Source organism: Phascolarctos cinereus, unplaced genomic scaffold (genome assembly GCF_003287225.1).
Source record: "Phascolarctos cinereus isolate Bilbo 61053 unplaced genomic scaffold, phaCin_HiC Scaffold_1;HRSCAF=81, whole genome shotgun sequence".
Taxonomy (NCBI): domain Eukaryota; kingdom Metazoa; phylum Chordata; class Mammalia; order Diprotodontia; family Phascolarctidae; genus Phascolarctos; species Phascolarctos cinereus.
The window spans coordinates 104,528,292-104,546,326 of record NW_027555514.1 but is presented as its reverse complement, the minus strand read 5'-3'; the positions used below and the strand labels follow the sequence as shown (position 1 = coordinate 104,546,326).

At 36.6% G+C, this 18,035-nt stretch overlaps 1 protein-coding gene across 6 annotated transcripts in view; it reads left to right on the top strand.

Moving 5' to 3' along the window:
• Positions 1–18,035, top strand: part of IFT56 (intraflagellar transport 56) — a 77,363-nt gene that overhangs the window by 44,034 nt on the left and 15,294 nt on the right. For 5 of the 6 annotated variants that reach the window (XM_020998075.2, XM_020998076.2, XM_020998077.2 and 2 more), the window contains 4 exons: positions 4,045–4,100; positions 5,850–5,903; positions 6,940–7,003; positions 15,120–15,208. In XM_020998075.2, coding sequence (XP_020853734.1) covers positions 4,045–4,100; positions 5,850–5,903; positions 6,940–7,003; positions 15,120–15,208 — 263 coding nt within the window. The remainder of the gene's footprint in view (positions 1–4,044; positions 4,101–5,849; positions 5,904–6,939; positions 7,004–15,119; positions 15,209–18,035) is intronic. The other variant, XR_002326715.1, reaches the window with a different exon arrangement.

Genomic DNA, 18,035 nt, shown 5'->3' with positions numbered 1-18,035 from the left:
CTGCCCGCCTTTATTGTTTTTTCTTTTTTCTTTTCCTTCTTACTCTTTACCACCCTTTCCCTTTTTTGCCATTTCCTCTCCCATTTCTCTTTTCTCCTCTAAATATAAATAAGAGAGTATCCTGGGAACTTCTAATCTACAGCCCTGATTAGGTCCTAGCCATGCACCTGTCTATTCATGGGAGGTGTGCCAGTGGCTAGCAAATTTAACTATCATTCATAATGGCAAAGTCACATTTGTATATTAATTTTTTATACTTTTACTTCTCAAATATGTCAGAGGAAGAAAAGATCAGACAAAAAAGGACTTTTGCAAGATGTTGAGATGAAGAGTCACAGATAGGATGGATAAAGAAGAGAAAGAGCAAAATGATAGAAAAACAGAAAGAAAAGAAAGGAAATTTTTGTTCTTCTATCACTTTATTATCTCTCAGTAGGGATGATTTTCTTTGTTGTATCTGTACTCCCAGCACCTAGCACAGAGCAGACACTTTATCAATGCTTACTGACATCTTTAGGATAAAGCTCCAGCGAAAGACTCGCTGGGTCCCAGAATCATCAGTTTTGTTGTTCTTGTTGTACGTTGCCATAGTGAGTTCCAGAAAGTTTTCACCAGTCTATATTCCCACCTATGTTATAGGATGCCTGTTTCCATATAATCCTGCCAACGTGGAATTTTTATTGTTGTTGTCATTTTATAAATTTATTAAGTGTATTATAAAGATAGTATCTTAAGGTTGTCTTAATTTATAGTTTTCTGGCTATTATTTAGGTAAGCAATTTGAGCAACATTTCATTTGTTATTAACTATTTGTAATTTCTCCTTTAAAATTGTCTGTTCATTTCCTTTTGTCTTAGCTCCATGAGGAATGTGCATTAGTTTTATCAGTGTGTATCACTTTTTGTTTTTATAGATTCTGGATGTTAGGCCTTTTGTTTTTCTTAGTAATCTGTTTCTTTTCATTTTAGAGACATTAGTTTTTGTGTGTCAGAATAATTTGTCTTTCTGTAATTCTGCTTATTGAATTTATCTCCAGTTTATCTCCATTAGCTTGATTCAGATTTTTCTTTTCTGCATGACTGGAATAGATTATATTATTTTTTCCACTTAAAGATTGTTTTGGTTTTTAATTATTAGTTAGAATTTATTATAGTGCTTAGTGGTTGGAAGCATGGCATGCTGGATAAAGAATGACCCCAGTGCCACTTCAACCTGAGGGCAAGTCCTGCCTCCAGCATGGATTGTCCATATAACCCTGAGAAGTCACTCATCTCGTAGTGCCCCAGGTGACCCATGAAGACAGGAGTTCTTTTTAAAAACAAAAAATTATTTTTTCCCAGTTACATGTAAAAAAATTTTAACATTCTTTTTTTTAAAATTTTGACTTCTCTCCATCCCTCACCTTCCCCTTCCCTGAGATAGTAAGTAGTTAGATATAGGTTATATACATGTGCAATCATGCAAAATATATTTCCATATTAATCATATTTCATGTTAATTGTGAAAGAAAACAGACTAAAATATAAAAAGAAATAAAGAAAGTGAAGATAGTATGTTTCAATCTGCATTCAGACTCCATCAGGTCTTTCTCTTGAGGTGGATAGCATTTTTCATCATGAGTCCTTTGGAATTGTCTTGGGTTATTATATGTCTCAGAATAGCTAAGTCATTCATAGTTGATCATCATACAGTATTATTGTTACTATGCACAATGTTCTCCTAATTCTGCTCACTTCGCTTTGTAACAGTTCGTGTCTTTCCAGATGTTTCTGAAAATATCCTGCTCATCATTTCTGATAGCACAATAGTATCCTATTACAATTATATACCACAACTTCTTCAGCTATTTCCCAATTGATGGGCGTTCCCTCAAATTCCAGTTCTTTGCCAACACAAAAAAGAACTGCTATAAATATTTTTGTACAAACAGCTCCTTTCCACCTTTTTAAAAATGTCTTTGGGATACAGACCTAGTAATGGTATTGCTGAATCAAAGGTACATGGTTTTGTAGCCCTTTGGGCATTGCTCTCCAGAATAGTTGGATCAGTTCACAACTCCATCAGTGGTGCCTTAATGTCTCCCACATCCCCTCCAACATTTGTCGTTTTCCCTTTCTGCCATATTAGAAAGGCTTTCTTAACCTGTGGTTTGTGGATAGATTTAAGAGGATCTGTGAATTTGGATTGGGAAAAAACAGTTTTATTTCCACTAACCTGTAACTGAAATTTAGCATTTCCTTCAGTCATGAATGACAAACTCCAGTAGTGTTAGAATTCACCAAATTATCAGAGGGGTCCACGAGAGAAAAAAAACTGGTTAAAACCCACTGGACTACAAGAAGTTAGTGAGTGGATTCTGCTCTCTTCACTCTGGTGAAGTTCATACAAGTCTTCCCAGCTGAAAGACCTTTTCAAGGAATGAAAGAAATTGGTTTTACTATATTACTGTTTAAAACCAAAACATGACTTAATGACTAAGCAGTTTTTTGCATTGTACTTGCTAAGTTCTCAATAAGAAGGAAAAAATTGGAAAACTAAATTTTTAAATACAGAAATATATTATTAAATGTGAATGCATATTAGGGCGATATGCCATTTATTCATTCAGTATTCAACAAATATTTATTGAACTCCTACCATCCCGAGTCCTGTGCTTTATGCTAGGTCCTGAGGAAGATACCAAATTCATGTAAAACACTAATACATGCTACTGTATAACAGATCACTAGACTAAATTCCATGACCAGAACATGTTGAATACTTAGAAATAGTGAGGCTCAATTACTGTATTATCAAAAGGAAATAAAATGTTGGTTATCAGTTGGCTGACCACTAGGCATAGCTTATTCTTTTGAATGGACATTGTGTCATTCTAAAAAAATAAGAACAGTTTTGATGGTAATGTGTGAGAAGTCAGATGAGGGCATGTGTCATATAACATTGCTGGGACTAATATCATTTTATGATTCAGTTATTAACCAAATCCTGTAATAATATCGAGAAATCTTATTGTAAAGATATTCAGCTAGTGGTCTGTCTAATAACAGATCTTTCTGTAACCAGTGAAAAAATTTTAGCAAGTGCACAGTTCTTTTAATGTCATTTTCCTTCATTTAAAAACATGAAGTCTCTGTCCTTTGCATAATCAATATAATGTCAATTCCTGATTTGGGGATTCAAAGTATACTACATTCTGACTTCACAGTATACCTTCACAAGATACAGGCTGTCCCAAAAGTCTTAGTGCAGTTTTAAGCTATTCATGCATTCAAACTGCACTAAGACTTTTGGGACATGCTATGTTTTGAACTTTCATATATCCTTCTAGCCAAAGTGGACTATTTCATTCTTGCTGTGCCCTCCTCTCAGTGCCTTTAATTATGCTACCCTCTCCCCTTTTCCTCTAATGGACTTCCCATCCTTCCCTCATCCCATCTTCCCCCCCTATATCTCTGTCTTGTGAAGTCCTTCCCTTCCAAGGATCCAGTCAAGTAGAACCTCCCTGAAGGCTTCTCTCTGTCCTACCCAGTAGCTGAAAAGACTCTCTAGATTGACATTTTAATAGCATTTTGGTCTTTCTTTGTCCTCCCACTTTCCGTTGTATGATAGTTATTGATATACATCTCTCCCCTCTGCATTAAATTATAAGCTCCTCCTTTGTACCTTCAGTGCCTAGTGCAACACCTTGCCCAGAACAGGCACTTAGTAAATGTTTTTATTGAATTGGTTTCTAGTACTTTGTAACCATTTGAACAGAAAGACTTAATGAGATTTTTCAAAACCAAGATGCCAAGTAATCACTGTGTGGTGTTTGTTAGCTCATGTGTAAAATAAAAGGGCTGGATGAGGTGGTCTTTAAGGCCCTTTGAGCTTTAGAACCCTGGCTCTGAGTGATTTTATTGTAGTTTGTTTACGTGGGCTCTGGAGCAGAGCCATTAATTCAGGATCAATGTATTTAACCCTTCTTAACTTCTCTTTCAAGAATGTTTTAGCATCACAGGAACTATCTAGAATTTATTCTGAATAATTTTCTTGGTGTTTCAGATGATGTGCAAGAGGCTTATAACTTAATTAAAGATCTAGAACCTACAACTCCTCAGGTAATTGATAACATTTTCTTTTCTCACTACTTATAACCCATTGAAAACCAGTGGAATTTAACCTGGTGACCCAGTGATGTCATTGCCAGGCACATACCTCAGAGAGATCAAAGACAGGGAGAAAGAACCCAATATACTAAAATATTTATAGCTGCACCTTTTTGGAGCGAAGAATTGGAAACAAAGTGAGTGCCCATCAGTTGGTGAATGATTGAACAAATTATAGTATGTGAATATAATCGAATATTATTGAGCTGTAAGGAATGACAAAAGGGAGAGAAGAAAAGTAAAAGGGTGTCAATTAACATTTTAAAATACCCAGAAGAAAGCAGAAGGATCTTCAGAGGGAATCATAGGAAATTCACAAGGAATAGGAAGTTGAGGAGCAGGGCATTTTGGCACTGTTGTGTTTTATATATTCTTTAAAACAAGAAACCTTTTATATAATAGAAATTCACATTTTTATATACAATTCTCTATTTCTGTTTGTAAATGTTTGTGTTTGCTGATGGTTTGTCAATGTCTTATAATTTTTATGTTTTATAATAAAGAATATTTGAGAAAAAATTCAGTAGAGCTTGAGAAAGGGAAACTGAAAGGCTCATGAAAAGAGATTCTAGCTTGAAAATTCGCAGAAGAAGAGTGTATACTAATCTAGGAAACAATGTCCCTGAAGTGTAGAGGTATTAGGAGGTGAGTATCCTGGGCTTTTGTTGACCTACTTTGTACATTCCCAGTTCTTCAAAAGGGCCGAGGTATAAAGATTTTTATGCCTATAGCAGTGATGAACCCAAAAATTATATGTACATAAAGAAATTCACAATAAAAAATGTGGACTTCTAGGCCACAGAGTCTAAGGCCGGCAATATTCCCCAGTTTGATAAGCTTCAACATCTCCAGGCCTATTCTCTTATTTTGAGTCCTCTTGAATCAAAATAGCTCATATTTTGGGGGCAGTTAGGTGGTGCAGTGGATAGAGCACCAGCCCTGGATTCAGGAGAACCTGAGTTCAAATCTGGCCTCAGACATATAACACTTACTGGCTATGTGACCCTGGGCAAGTCACTTAACCCCATTGCCTAGCCAAAAACAAAACAAACAAACAAACAAAATAGCTTATATATTGGCTAGTTGGGACTTTTTAGTGAAGATAATAAAAAGTATAACCCAAGTGGTGTTGGAACAGATCCTATTAGGTACCTTCTGATCAATAGTTATAAGAAAATTAATTATTAAATGTAACCTAGATACTCTTATTCTTTTAATTTTTTCTACTAAATGTTAATGTCACAAGTAGTGTATTCTAGCATGTAGACTCATGTGTCTTAGGAACTGGTCTAAGAAACTAAGAAATATCTCTTGGGTACATATTGCTAGAATTAGGTAAAATAACACCCTAGGTTAGGAGGAGTATAGAAGGTATTAGAATTGAATTTGAAAGATCCTACTTAAACCTAGGGGCAGCTACATGGCCCAGTGGGTAGAGTGCTGGCTCTGGAGTCAGGAGGGCCTGAATTCAAATCCAGCCTCAGACACTTATTGGCTATGTCCTTGAGCAAGTCACTTAATACTGTTTGCCTCAGTTTCTTCATTTATAAAATGAGTTGGAGAAGGAAATGGCAAACCACTCCAGTATCGCTGCCAAGAAAACTTCAAATGGGGTCACAGAGAGTTGGACACGATTGAAATGACTCAATACCACTACCATGTCTCTCCTATCTTTACTAAAATGATATTCTATATTTCTAGGAATACATCCTCAAGGGGGTGGTTAATGCAGCTCTTGGACAAGAAATGGGTTTGGTGAGTATAAAATCTCTGGTATTCATGACTTTATAGCTTTATAATAGATAGAAAGGATGATTATAAGGATCAAAATGCAATTGATAGTGGTTTTCAAAATGAATATGTCATTTTGTAATACCATTCATTTCGGTACATCAGCTATCAGCTTACATTCCACAAAGATATTAAAGGCATTTTAGCAAACAATTGCCACTTTTCCTTAACACTGAGAATTATCATTTTGTATTGAACAAGCTATATCCATAATTATTGCTCCTGTCAAGCAAGATCAATCGTAGCATAGTTTTATAGCTCCTCCTCTCCGAGTTTGTATTTAATCATGTAGCAGGTAAAGATTTTAAAAATTGTACAGACATCCCAACAATACTATGATATATGTTGGATGATGAGGGTAATATCAACTTCCTGTAAAAACCCATTGCTTTTCTGATATTTAAGTGTACCAGCCTTTATATATAATAATATTTTAATTTATATAGAACTTAATACTTTTCAAAGCTCTTCTCATATGCTGTCATTTTTCATGTTCTTTGTTTATTCATAGAATAATGATATTAATAATGATAATGTATAAATATAAACATACTTAGCTTCCTTTGATTGAACATAACAATCCCTTTTCAAAGACAGATTACAATATAATTGTACTTCAGAATTGAGATATATTTTTCTTTTTCTTTTTTAAAAAAAGTTGATATGGAACTGAAAATAAAAATCAAATTAAAATATGTTTTGTTGATGTGAATAATGCTTTCAGTTCCCTTGTGTGTATCAGACATTGAGTATTTATTTGTTGATTGATTTTTACCTTTTTGTCTATAAAACCCTATGCAAATTTTCTTCGGTTTCAGTTTGCCAATTTCTCATTAGCAGTAAGATCAATAATTTCTGCAGGGACCAAATGAAATTCTATATGTGAAGACACTTTAAACCTCAAAAGAATAGCCAACAATAAGATGATATTATTATTTTCTTATTAAAAATATGGATACTCTGCTTATTTTTTTAATGAAAATATTTCTTTGTCTTTTAGAGGGATCATCTGAAAATTGCCCAGCAGTTCTTCCAGTTGGTGGGTGGATCAGCTAGTGAATGTGGTATGTCTGAAATCTATACTCTCTTTGATAGCATAGATTAAAGAAGCCATTTATAAGCACCCGTCATTGGTCAAGAGGTCTGAGCAAAGAAAGGGAACGATGGGATCTTTACCCTGAGAAGTTTACTAAAGATATTTTTCTCCTCTACTGGATATCTCCTTATTCTAGTTGCAGTTATTTTGTTCATACAAAAGCTTTAAAATTTCATATTCTGAAAAGTGTCTGTTTTGTCTTTTGTGACCTCCTCTAAGCCTTATTTGGCTGTTAGTTTTACCTTTAGACACAGTAGTAAAAGTAACCTTCTTCCACTGGGAGCCAGATTTCAGTCAGTACAATAAGATGGAAAGAGTGTGAGACGAAGAAATTTAGCCTGAAAGGAAGTTTAATAACCATAGAAAGAGTGTTCTAGAGGACAGAATGGAAGGGAGAAGGCAGAGAAGGAAAGGATGTAGAGGCCATCTGAAGTGATTGAGGATGAAGGAGTGAGGAATGGTAGCAAGAGAATGGATGGGGCTTTCAATATGGAAGACAGAAAATATAAATCATTAGAGAAGAAGAGGCTGGGAATTTACTAGTCATAAGAAAAGTGCTAGTTAACTGGAGCTCCTACCCTCCAGGACCCTGTGGTGCCAGAAGCCAGTATTAGTCTGTTCTGTCTCAAGTATCAGGAAATAAGGAATTAAACTAGCAAGGAGATTAGTTCAGGCTTCTGGGTTCACAAATATGTGATGAGTAGGTTCTCCCTCTTCTGCTGCTCCTCCGTCTCCCTCCAGGACATGACTGAACTCGTGCATTACTTTGCCTCATCCCAAGTTGGTGGAGGTTGATGCTCCCCTGTGATATACCGTATACATGGTGTTTGCATTTGGTTCCTAGACTAGCCTGGACAAGGCTGTTGTGGTGGAAAGAGGCCTTGTATCTGGGATTTTGATGGTTATTGGAGATGGGAGGAATTGTTGTTTTTCTTAGATGCTTCACTGAAGCATGGTAGGGTACGTGGTTCTTCTACATATGACAACAGGCTCTGGGGTGAAGGGAGGATTGGGAGTTAAAACTCTACCATCTTAGTTCTAATGATGGAGAAAAGAGATATAGATGCTTAGATGTCAGTGGTGGCTCCTACTAATATGTTCACCGGTTATAGAAGGGTAAAGCATTATTTTTTTTTCAATCAGTCATGGTAGGCACAGGGCAGATTGAGTTCTACCTCCACATATATGAGTCTGCTGCACCTTATCTAAAACCCATCCCCCACAGAGCTTGAAGGGACCTGAGAACTGAAGAATTGTTTTCTAAGATGGTTTGGTGATTTAGGTAGAGTTGGTATTTTTCTCCTCATGTGACAGTAAGTTCTGGGAGAGGAGGAAATTGCATGCTCCCCAGTCCAGTGCTTGAGCTCAAGTTATGTATTGTCTTAGAATCTTCTCATTTAACTTGGTTTTCATTTTCCTGTTAACTATTTTTATTCTGTCTCCTAATCTGAAAACCATTCTCCTTAGTAGAAGAAATGGAAGCAACACAGTAGTTCCATATTGTCTTGATCTTTAGTTATCATCATAAATCTATCTTCCACCCTAAGCAATGGTTCTATTGCTTTCTATTTTCCTTTTGTCCCCAGAATATATTAAAAATAAAAAGGCCTTATTGCCCATTACATTCCTCCCAACCCCCTGTTCATTATTGCCTTACACGTTCCTGACATTTTCATATATCTATCTTTATATACCTTTTGCCTCCATTGTCTATTCTTAGTTGACTGATTGGTCAACTAAGTGTAGTTGTGTAATTTCATGTGCACATATTGGTCTTTTTAAACAGCTCCCTCTTTTCTTTCTTGCTTAAATCATTTGTGTTATTAGAATTTTGTTCTTGAGATAAGCCTGTCATCCTTGAGCTGATTTCCTGTGTACAATCCTAAAACATGGAATCCTACCTCATCCTTTCTCTGAATTCTGAAACCTATACATCTAAAGTTTAGGTTGCACTTTTCAGCTACCCTGTATTATTCTCTTCATGTCATTTATTGTTTCATATGATATCTGGTTAGGACAGGAAGGAAATTCTGACATCATCTGGTTCCTCCCCTCCATGGTGAGGTGACTTGCCCAAGATCAAACTGATAATAAGTGCCACTTAGACGTCAAATTCTCTGCTCTTTCAACTACATAGCAATTAAAGTAGTCTTTCTAAGAGCTTGGATCTTATATCTTCCCTTTTCCCTAATTTTCAACCACTCCTTATCTAATGATTCCTTACCTACTGCCTTCAAATATGTCCAGATCTCCTCCATCATTAAAAATTCTGTTCTTGACCCTACCAACTCTTCAAGCTATTACCCCATGTATTTTCTCCCTTTAACAAGTAAACCCCTAGGGGAAAAAAATCTCCGCTCATTGCTTCCACTTTCTCACGTCCTACTCATTTCTTAGGCTCTTGTAGCCTGACTTCTAATCCCCACACTTGGCTGAAATTGTTCTTTCCAAGGTCACCGGTGATCTCTTTATGACTAGATCCAATGGCCTTTCCTCATTCCTGGTATTTTTTAACTTTTCTGCAGTATTTCTTGCTGACCACCTCATCCTTCTGGATATTCTTTCTTTTCTGGGTTTTTATAAACTAATTCTCTTCCTATTTGTCAGGCCTTTACCAGATCATTATCAGTGTACTGCCTCTCTGAATGGGTGTACCCCAAGGTTATGTCCTTAGCCTTTCCCTTTCTCTCTCTTTACACTCTTTCTTGGTGATCTCATCAGCTCCCATGGGTTCAGCTATCATCTTTCCAGGCCTCTCATCTCCTGAGTTCCGGTCCCAAATCTCCAACTATTTAATGTCTATCTCTACCTGGACAGCTTACCAATATCTCAAACCTAACATGTCCAAAACAGAACTAATTATCCTTCCCCCTAAATCTATCCCTACTCATAACTTATCTATTATTGTTGAAGATACCACTATTCTTCCACTTTGGGGTTCTCAGCTTAGGAGTCATTCTCAGCTCTTCATTCTTTTTCTGTTCCCCATATCCAGTCAGGTAGAAATATTATCCCTTCAACTTCCTCAACCTTTCTTCCATATGTCCGCTTTTCTATTTACACCATAGGCGTCCTAATTTAGGGCCTCATCACCTCTGTTATCACTGTCTCTTATTGTAACAACTTCTTAATTGACCTCTCTGCCTTCAGTATTTTTCCTCTGTATTACATCCTCCACATAGCTCTCAAATTAATATATTCCTAACGCAAAGTCACTCCTCAAGAAGTTTCAGTGGCTCTCTTTTGTCTCTAAAATAAAATAGAGATCACTCTGTTTGGCATTTAAAGTGCTTTATAAGCTTGAATAATTCAACAAAGCTGAAGATGAGGTCCAAAGCCAGAAAGTTAAAAAGCGAGTAAAAGGAAAGAAAGTGGAGGCACTGATTGTAGATGGCCTTTTCCAGGAGTTTAGCCTCAAAGGAGAGAAGAGATATGGAATCAGTTAGTTCGGATGGACAGATCAAGTGAAGGTTTTTTGAAGAGGAGAGAGTTATGGGCATCTTTGACTTCTACTGCAATATTACTTCTGCTTGTCCCTTTTTGATTCTCAGATGCTTCCCACTTTTAGTTTATGGACTTCCACAGGTTAATTAGGTTATTCTTAAATGGTTCTACTCAACTGTCCTCTTTATTTTGTGTTTTCTTTTGACTAAAGTATAATCATCCATTATGGCATTACAGCTATGCATTACATCCCACCAAAACTCATGGTTACAAATTAGGCATATTTACCTCTTTTTTTTACACCTTTAGCTCATTTTCCTCATTATTTGACATGATTCATGAACAGTATTATCATCTTTGTGTATTTTGTTTCTTTTGAATTACTAAGCACTTCTACTTTTGCTCTTCTTGCCTATTCTAAAGGGAAGATCCTTTCCAAAGGGTCCTGGACCTTCATTAAATGGGAGTGATGAAAACACTACATGTTGCCTTAGGATCTATTGAAAATAGCCTGATTTAGGGGTTTTCTTGCCTTTTCTAGAACGTTCTACTTGTTATCTTTTGTTCAAGTAGGCTTGGTCATCAATTAGCAGATTCCTACTAACCCCTTAATGTAAATAATAGCTGTACTTTTATCTGTGAGAATGTCTTCTGAAAAAATTCTAACATCCATCAACTTCACCTCTTCCTTTATCTTTTAAGTTTTTATTTTTTTCAATTAACAAGTATTTATTTACTTTCCTTCCTTCCTCCCCATTAGAAAAAAAGAAAAAAAAACCCTTGTAATAAATATGCATAGTCAAGCAAAACAGACGTGTTAACATTGTCCAAAAATATATATCTCATTTGGCATTTACCATGTGGCATTCACATCGAGCCATTCACCTCACTGTCGGGAGTGGGCAGCATGTATCATCATAAGCCCTTTGGAGTCATAGCATTGATCAGAATTCTTAAATCCTTCAAAGTTGTTTGTCTTTATAATGTTATTGATGTTATATCAGTAATTCTCCTAATTCTCATTATTGTGCTTGGCATCATTTGATTTCCTTTCTCTTTTCTCCAGTGAGATTAAATGATATACTCAATGCTTAATAAATGCTTGTTTCCTTCCCCTTCCCTTTTACTCTCATTGCTTATCTCAACCAGCTGCTTACTTCGTAGCTCTTCCTAGTGCTGTAACTCTTTTGTCCCAATAATTGGACTGATGTAGCAACCCACTGATGGCCTCTCTGATTCAAGCTCCTTTTAAAATTGGTATTGCTAAAGGGTTAGCCCTAAGGAGGACGCAAACATGAACAAGACAGTGGCCTTGCCAACTGCCTTGTTGTGGTGGAGAGGCTTGCGTAGCTCAGTGAAACTATAAGATATGCCATGCAGGGTCACCCAATATGGACAGGTCATAGTGGAGAGTTCTGACAAAAGGTGATCCATTGGAGAAGGAAATGACAAAGCACTCCAATACCTTTGCTAAGAAAACCCCATTCGGGGCAGCTAGGTGGCACAGTAGATAGAGCACCAGGCCCTGGATTCAAGAGGACCTGAGTTCAAATGCAGCCTCAGACACATAACACTTACTAGCTATGTGACCCTGGGCAAGTCACTTAACCCCATTGCCTAACCCCCCCCCCAAAAAAAAAGACTTAAAAAAAACCATGGACAGTACTAAAATGATAAAAGAGATGAAAGTGGAAGATGAGCCCCTCATGTTGGAAGGTGTCCAGTATATTACAGAGGAAGAGTGGGGGATAACTACAAGTAGTTCCAGTACTAACGAAGCAGCTGGCCCAAAGTTGAAAGGAAGCTCAGCTGTGCATGCATCTAGTGATGAAAGGGAAGTCTGATGCCTTATAAAGATCAGTGTTGCATAGGGACCTGGATTGTAAGATCTATGAACGCAGGTAAGCTGGATGCAATCAAACAATAGATGGAAAGATTGAGCTATCAACAGCAATACTGGGATATAGTTTCAAAAATGACTGGATGTTATCTGTTCAAATCCAAGGCAAACAATTCAACATCACATTAACACAAGTCTGTGCCCCAGCTACTGATGTTGAAGAGACCAAAGTTGATCAGTTTTATGAAAGCCTACGACATCTAAAAACAACACCCAAAAAAAGATGTCACATCCATCATAGGAGATTGGAATGCTAAAGCAGGAAATCAAAAGATAATTGGACTAACAGGCAAATTTGGCCTTGGAGTGCAAAATGAAGCAGGGCAAAGACTAATAGAATTTTGTCAAGATAACTTGCTGGTTATAACAAATATTCTTTTTCAACAACCCAAAAGGCAACTCTACACATGGACATCACTGGATAGTCAACATAGAAATCAGATTGATTATATACTTTGCAGCCAAAGGTGGAGAAGCTCTATACAGTCAGTTAAAACAAGACCTGGAGCTGACTGTGGGTCATATCACGAGCTTTTTATTGCAAAATTCAGACTCAAATTGAAGAAAGCAGGGAAAACCATGAGATCATATAGGCATGACTTAACCGCCCTTATGAATATGAAGTGGAAGTGATGAATAGATTTAGAGGATCAGATATGGTAGATAAAATGTCTGAAGAACTACAGATAGAGATTCACCATATTGTATGGGAGGCAGCAACAAAAAACATTCCAAAAAAAATGAAAAGCAAGAAAGCAAAAATGGCTATCTGATGAGGCTTTACAAATAGGTGAGGAAAGAAAGAAAGTGAAAGGGAAAGATATATCCAACTGAATGCAGAATCCCAGAGACTAACAAGGAGAGATAGGAAGGTTTTCTTAAGTGAATAATTCAAAGAAATAGAAAACAATAGAATCGAGAAGGCAGCTCTCTTCAAGAAAGTTAGCATTATCTAGTGAAAGTTTCATGCAAAAATGGGCATGATAAAAGACAAAAATGATAAGGATTTAACAGAAGCAGAAGAGATTAGAAAGTGGTGGCAAGAAGACCCAAAAGAACTATACAAGAAAGATCTTAATATCACCAATAACCATGATGGTGTGGTTATTGATCTAGAGCCAGACATCCTAGAGAATGAAGTCAAGTGGGCCATAGGAAGCATTGAAAATACACACAAATATAATATAAAAAAGAATATTCTGTGTGTGTAAGAGAGATTCAAAACAAAGTACTATAAGATTTCAAAAAGAGAATGCATTTCTGATGAGAGGAATCATGAAAAGTTAGCATTTGAAGTGGGCCACCTTATAATATTTCCTAAATTATACAGTTCCTAGACTAAATTTCTTCAAGTATTGCTGTTTTCATGTTATTTTCTTAGTCAAAAGTTTTCAAAGTCTCTCTGTTTCCTCCTGAAAAAAATCTAAATTCTGCTTGGCATTGAAGGCCTTCCAAAAACTGACCAAGTTCTACCAATTTGACTCCCCACTCTCTGGTCTAGGTAGGCCAGTTTGTGTTTTGTTTTTGCTGTCCTTTCAGTATGTGTGTTCATTTCCTTGACTCAATCTATATTTGTTGAATGAATTCCTGCTGCTGAACTTTTATTCACAGAGTTCCCTTCACCTAGAATTTGTTTTTCCTCTCTCCTCTACTTATATTGTTGTTCCTCATCTTCTAAAGCCCTATCTCCTCCCAGAGTCTTCCCTGACATCTCTACTAGTTCCTGTTCTTCTACTAACCCTATGTTTCATAAACTAGCATTTAATTATATACCATCCTGCCTTGTTTGCTTTTGTTTCAGTTGTGTTAATCTTGGCGCCGCCCCCCCACCCCAGCCACTAGAGTGTATTCTCTTTGGGGATAAGGACTGAGTTTTATATTTCTATAAACCCTTTGATGCTTAACTGTGCTGAGCACAGTATTTACCACTTAATTGGTAAGATAAATGAATGGATCAGAGGTCACCAACCTGCTCTTATTATTTTATACTAGAATGTAAACTCCTTGAGGACAGGAGCTGTTTTTTATTTTCTATGTAACTCCAGTGCTTAGCAAAGTGCCTTGCACATTCTAAGTTCCTAAAAAATTTTTGTTGGATTGCATTGAATTGTAGTAGCCCTGTGGGAGCTAGGTGGTACAGTGGATAGAGCACCAGGCCTGGAGTCAGGAAGACAATTCTTCATGAGTTCAAATCTGGCCTCAGACACTTACTGGCTGTGTGACCTTGAGCAAATCCCTGTTTGCCTCAGTTTCCTCATCTGTAAAATGAGTTAGAGAAGGAAATGGCAAACAACTGCATTATCTTTGCCAAGAAAACCCCAAATGCGGTCATGAAGAACTGAATATGACTGAAAACAACTGAACAACAAGAAGCCCTGTGGTAGAGAACAAACTTATCCAAAATGAGAACCGAGGATTCTGTTCTAGTTTCTATTCTTCCTATGTGTTACTGGTCAAAGCTGACCATATTGCTTCAATTCTTCTTTCCTAATGCACATTATTGTCAGGGAGACTAGCTAGAGTAGCACAGGCTCACCTCAAGGCATAGCAGCCGTCAGCCAAAGTCTTGTGGATATCAGATACCAGTAGAAAAGAGGACAGTCAAGATGAGACAATTTGACATTTGAACATATCAGGTTGATTGAAGATTATGGGGAAATGTTTTGATTAAATCACTTAAGCTTCAGGTCCAGTGAAATGTTTGCCTTTTAAATTTACATGCTGTTGTCTTCTGCTACAGATACAATACCAGGGAGACAATGCATGGCTTCCTGCTTCTTCCTTCTTCGACAATTTGATGATGTCTTAATTTACCTCAATTCTGTCAAGGTTAGTATAGCATTTTCAGTGTAGACATGTATAGGAAACTGTCTATAATTAATGCTTGGTGGAAGATAAGACACCCTTTTTTCATTCTTTTCATTTAAGTAGTAGAAAGGGAATTTGAGGTAAAAAACAACAACAAAACTAGTTTTGGATAGACTGTCGTTACATTGAAGAGATAGGCTTTACATTGACTTCAGCTAAGTACTCAAGGACCTGGAGAATGTAAGCAGTCCTCGCTTTTAATTTTTGGTTCTATGAGTCTACGAGTAAATAGAATCTATAATTTCTACGAATTAAAATGAATCCCTAGAACCGTTTTAAAAAATGAGTCACATTTTCCCTATAGAAACAATATCATATTGGGGTTTCATTCCTTGTCAAGGACTCAGTATTATATGAATCCTAGAAATAACCAACAATGTACCATAAAAATAAAATTACAACCATAGTACAAGGATGGATCGGTAAAGTCAACTTAAGCTGTTTCAGGAACATGAACCAAAGTGCTGTGAGTGTTTTATTGCAGAAACTATGAGTGCTGTGGATTTAGACATAGTGTATGAAGTAATGCAGATGCTATAGATAAATATAAAAAAGTTAAATTTCACCTTAATTATTGGCTTGCTGTCAGCCAAACCTCCTAAGTAACTTAAACATTAAAAATTCAACTGTACATTTAAGCATAAAAGTTGACTTTGAATCCTATAAAGTAGATAAGAATATATTATAAACATTACAGTATACTTTAATGTCTACATACAGAACAAAAAGTAACTCTTTAATAAATTTGACCTACCTAAACCCAATAAGTTAAGCATTTAATTAAAAGTAATTTGGAAGGCCTTTTTCCATAATTCCAAAACTAGAATGGGCTGCTTTGGGAAGGAATGAGTTCTATACAGACTCTGAAAATGTTGGAGATATTTTAAAGAGTTCATATATAAAGGAAGAAGTTGAATTAGTTGGATAAAGATTATCTTTTCCAGCTCTAAATCCTTTGGTCCTGTCCAGTTCTCTTCCAACAAAGCTAGTCATTTTCTTATCTATATATTTGCAGTTCTCTTAAGAATTTTAATCATGTGATTAATTAATTTTAATTATTATGAGAGATTCTCAAGAATTTGGTCACCACTTCTATCCTTTTTTTGTTCTTCATCTCTTACAGTTTCCCCTTAATAACATGATAGGCACACTTAAGTCTGTGGGGGGTGGGGGTGGATATTGAAGCATGATAAGAATGGCAGCTACACTCCTTTGCCTTCTTGTGGAATAGGCGGCAGGGGTTTACAGGTTGATATGAGCCTCAGGACTTTTTTTTTTATAAAGCACTAGAGAACTAGACTAACATCTCCTACTCTATATTCTCTCTATTTTCCCAGAGTTTCTATGAATTACCACCTAGCTTCTGCACTAAAGTAGTAAAGTAAAACATAGGAGTTTATTAGGCAACAAAAAAGTGACTATATTTTGAATCTTATACCACTGGAAAATCTTTTCAGCTTCTAGAAATCACTTTTAACCTCCATATGATCCTTTTTGTTATTTCTTATCTTTACAGAATAGTCTTGCCTCATTGATACCTTTTATTTAGATTAATGCCTATATACTGCCAGGAATGTACCAGGAATTGTGGAGCATTCTCTCCTTGATATCCAGTTAGTTGCCAGGGCCTTCTGTTTTACAATATCTATTCTATCTATATCTATCTTCTATTCTGTTTTGAAGTATCTCTTGTATTTGTCTCCATTTATACTCTCCCAATTTAGGCCCTCATCACCGTTTGTTGGAACTACTTTAATGTGTGAAGTCCATATGTGAAATATAGGCAAGGTAAATTTATGTGAGGGAAGCACTAGCAACTTGAGGATAAGGACACAGGTTTCACATAGAAAGAGTCTCTTGAGCAGAGTTTCAAAGAAAACGAGACAAAAGTAAGGTGGGAGTGCATTCTAGACAGAGAAGAATCTGTGCAAAATGCAGAAATGAGTGCTGGAGTGTTGTATGTGAGAAACAGTAAGGCCAGCTTGGCTAGACTGGAAAACAGGAAGGGGAAGTATAATATATAATATGTGTATGATAAGTTTGGAAAGTTAGGTTGCAGCTACGTTGTGAAGGGTTTTAAAAACTAGAGGTGCTTATATTCAATCCTTGAGGCAAGAGTGAGTCATTGAAATTTAATAAATTTATTTTGTATCCAATTAAAAAAAATCTGATTCACAAAATCTCTAGAGTTAGAAAAGACCTCAGAGGAATAGGTCATAACAGGAGTTCCTTCTACATGTTAGTCAATCAGCAAGCATTTGTTGTCTATTCTTTGCCTGGTTCTTTACTATATGCTGGGCAGACAGATACCAAAAGTGAAAAACACTTATGCTCAAGGAATGGTTACTGAGCAATGGCAGCAGAATTGAGAGTATGGAAGTGGCGGTGAGTGGGACTAGTGTGTCAAAGGACATGAGACTGCTAGTGCTGGAGAAGATGGTCAGAGATGTAGGGTTAACTCATGGAAGAGGAAGTAGATGGAAGATATATAAGAGGAAGAAGGCCAGAGTGAAGGTAAATTTGTTTTAAGGGAAGAAAGGAAGTACAAATGGAGTTTTCCTTAGCTCTGGAAGGGATTACTAGGGTATTAGAGAAATTAGGGAAAGGATATTAATTGAGACTAAAACATTAATCCAGTTGAGCACAGCTTTTTAATGATATTAATGTTGCTGCTCTGGGGCAGCTAGGTGGTGCTGTGGATAGAGCACCAGCCTTGAAGTCGGGAGGACCTGAGTTCAAATGTGACCTCAGACCAAACACTTAAGACACTTACTAGCTGTGTGACCCT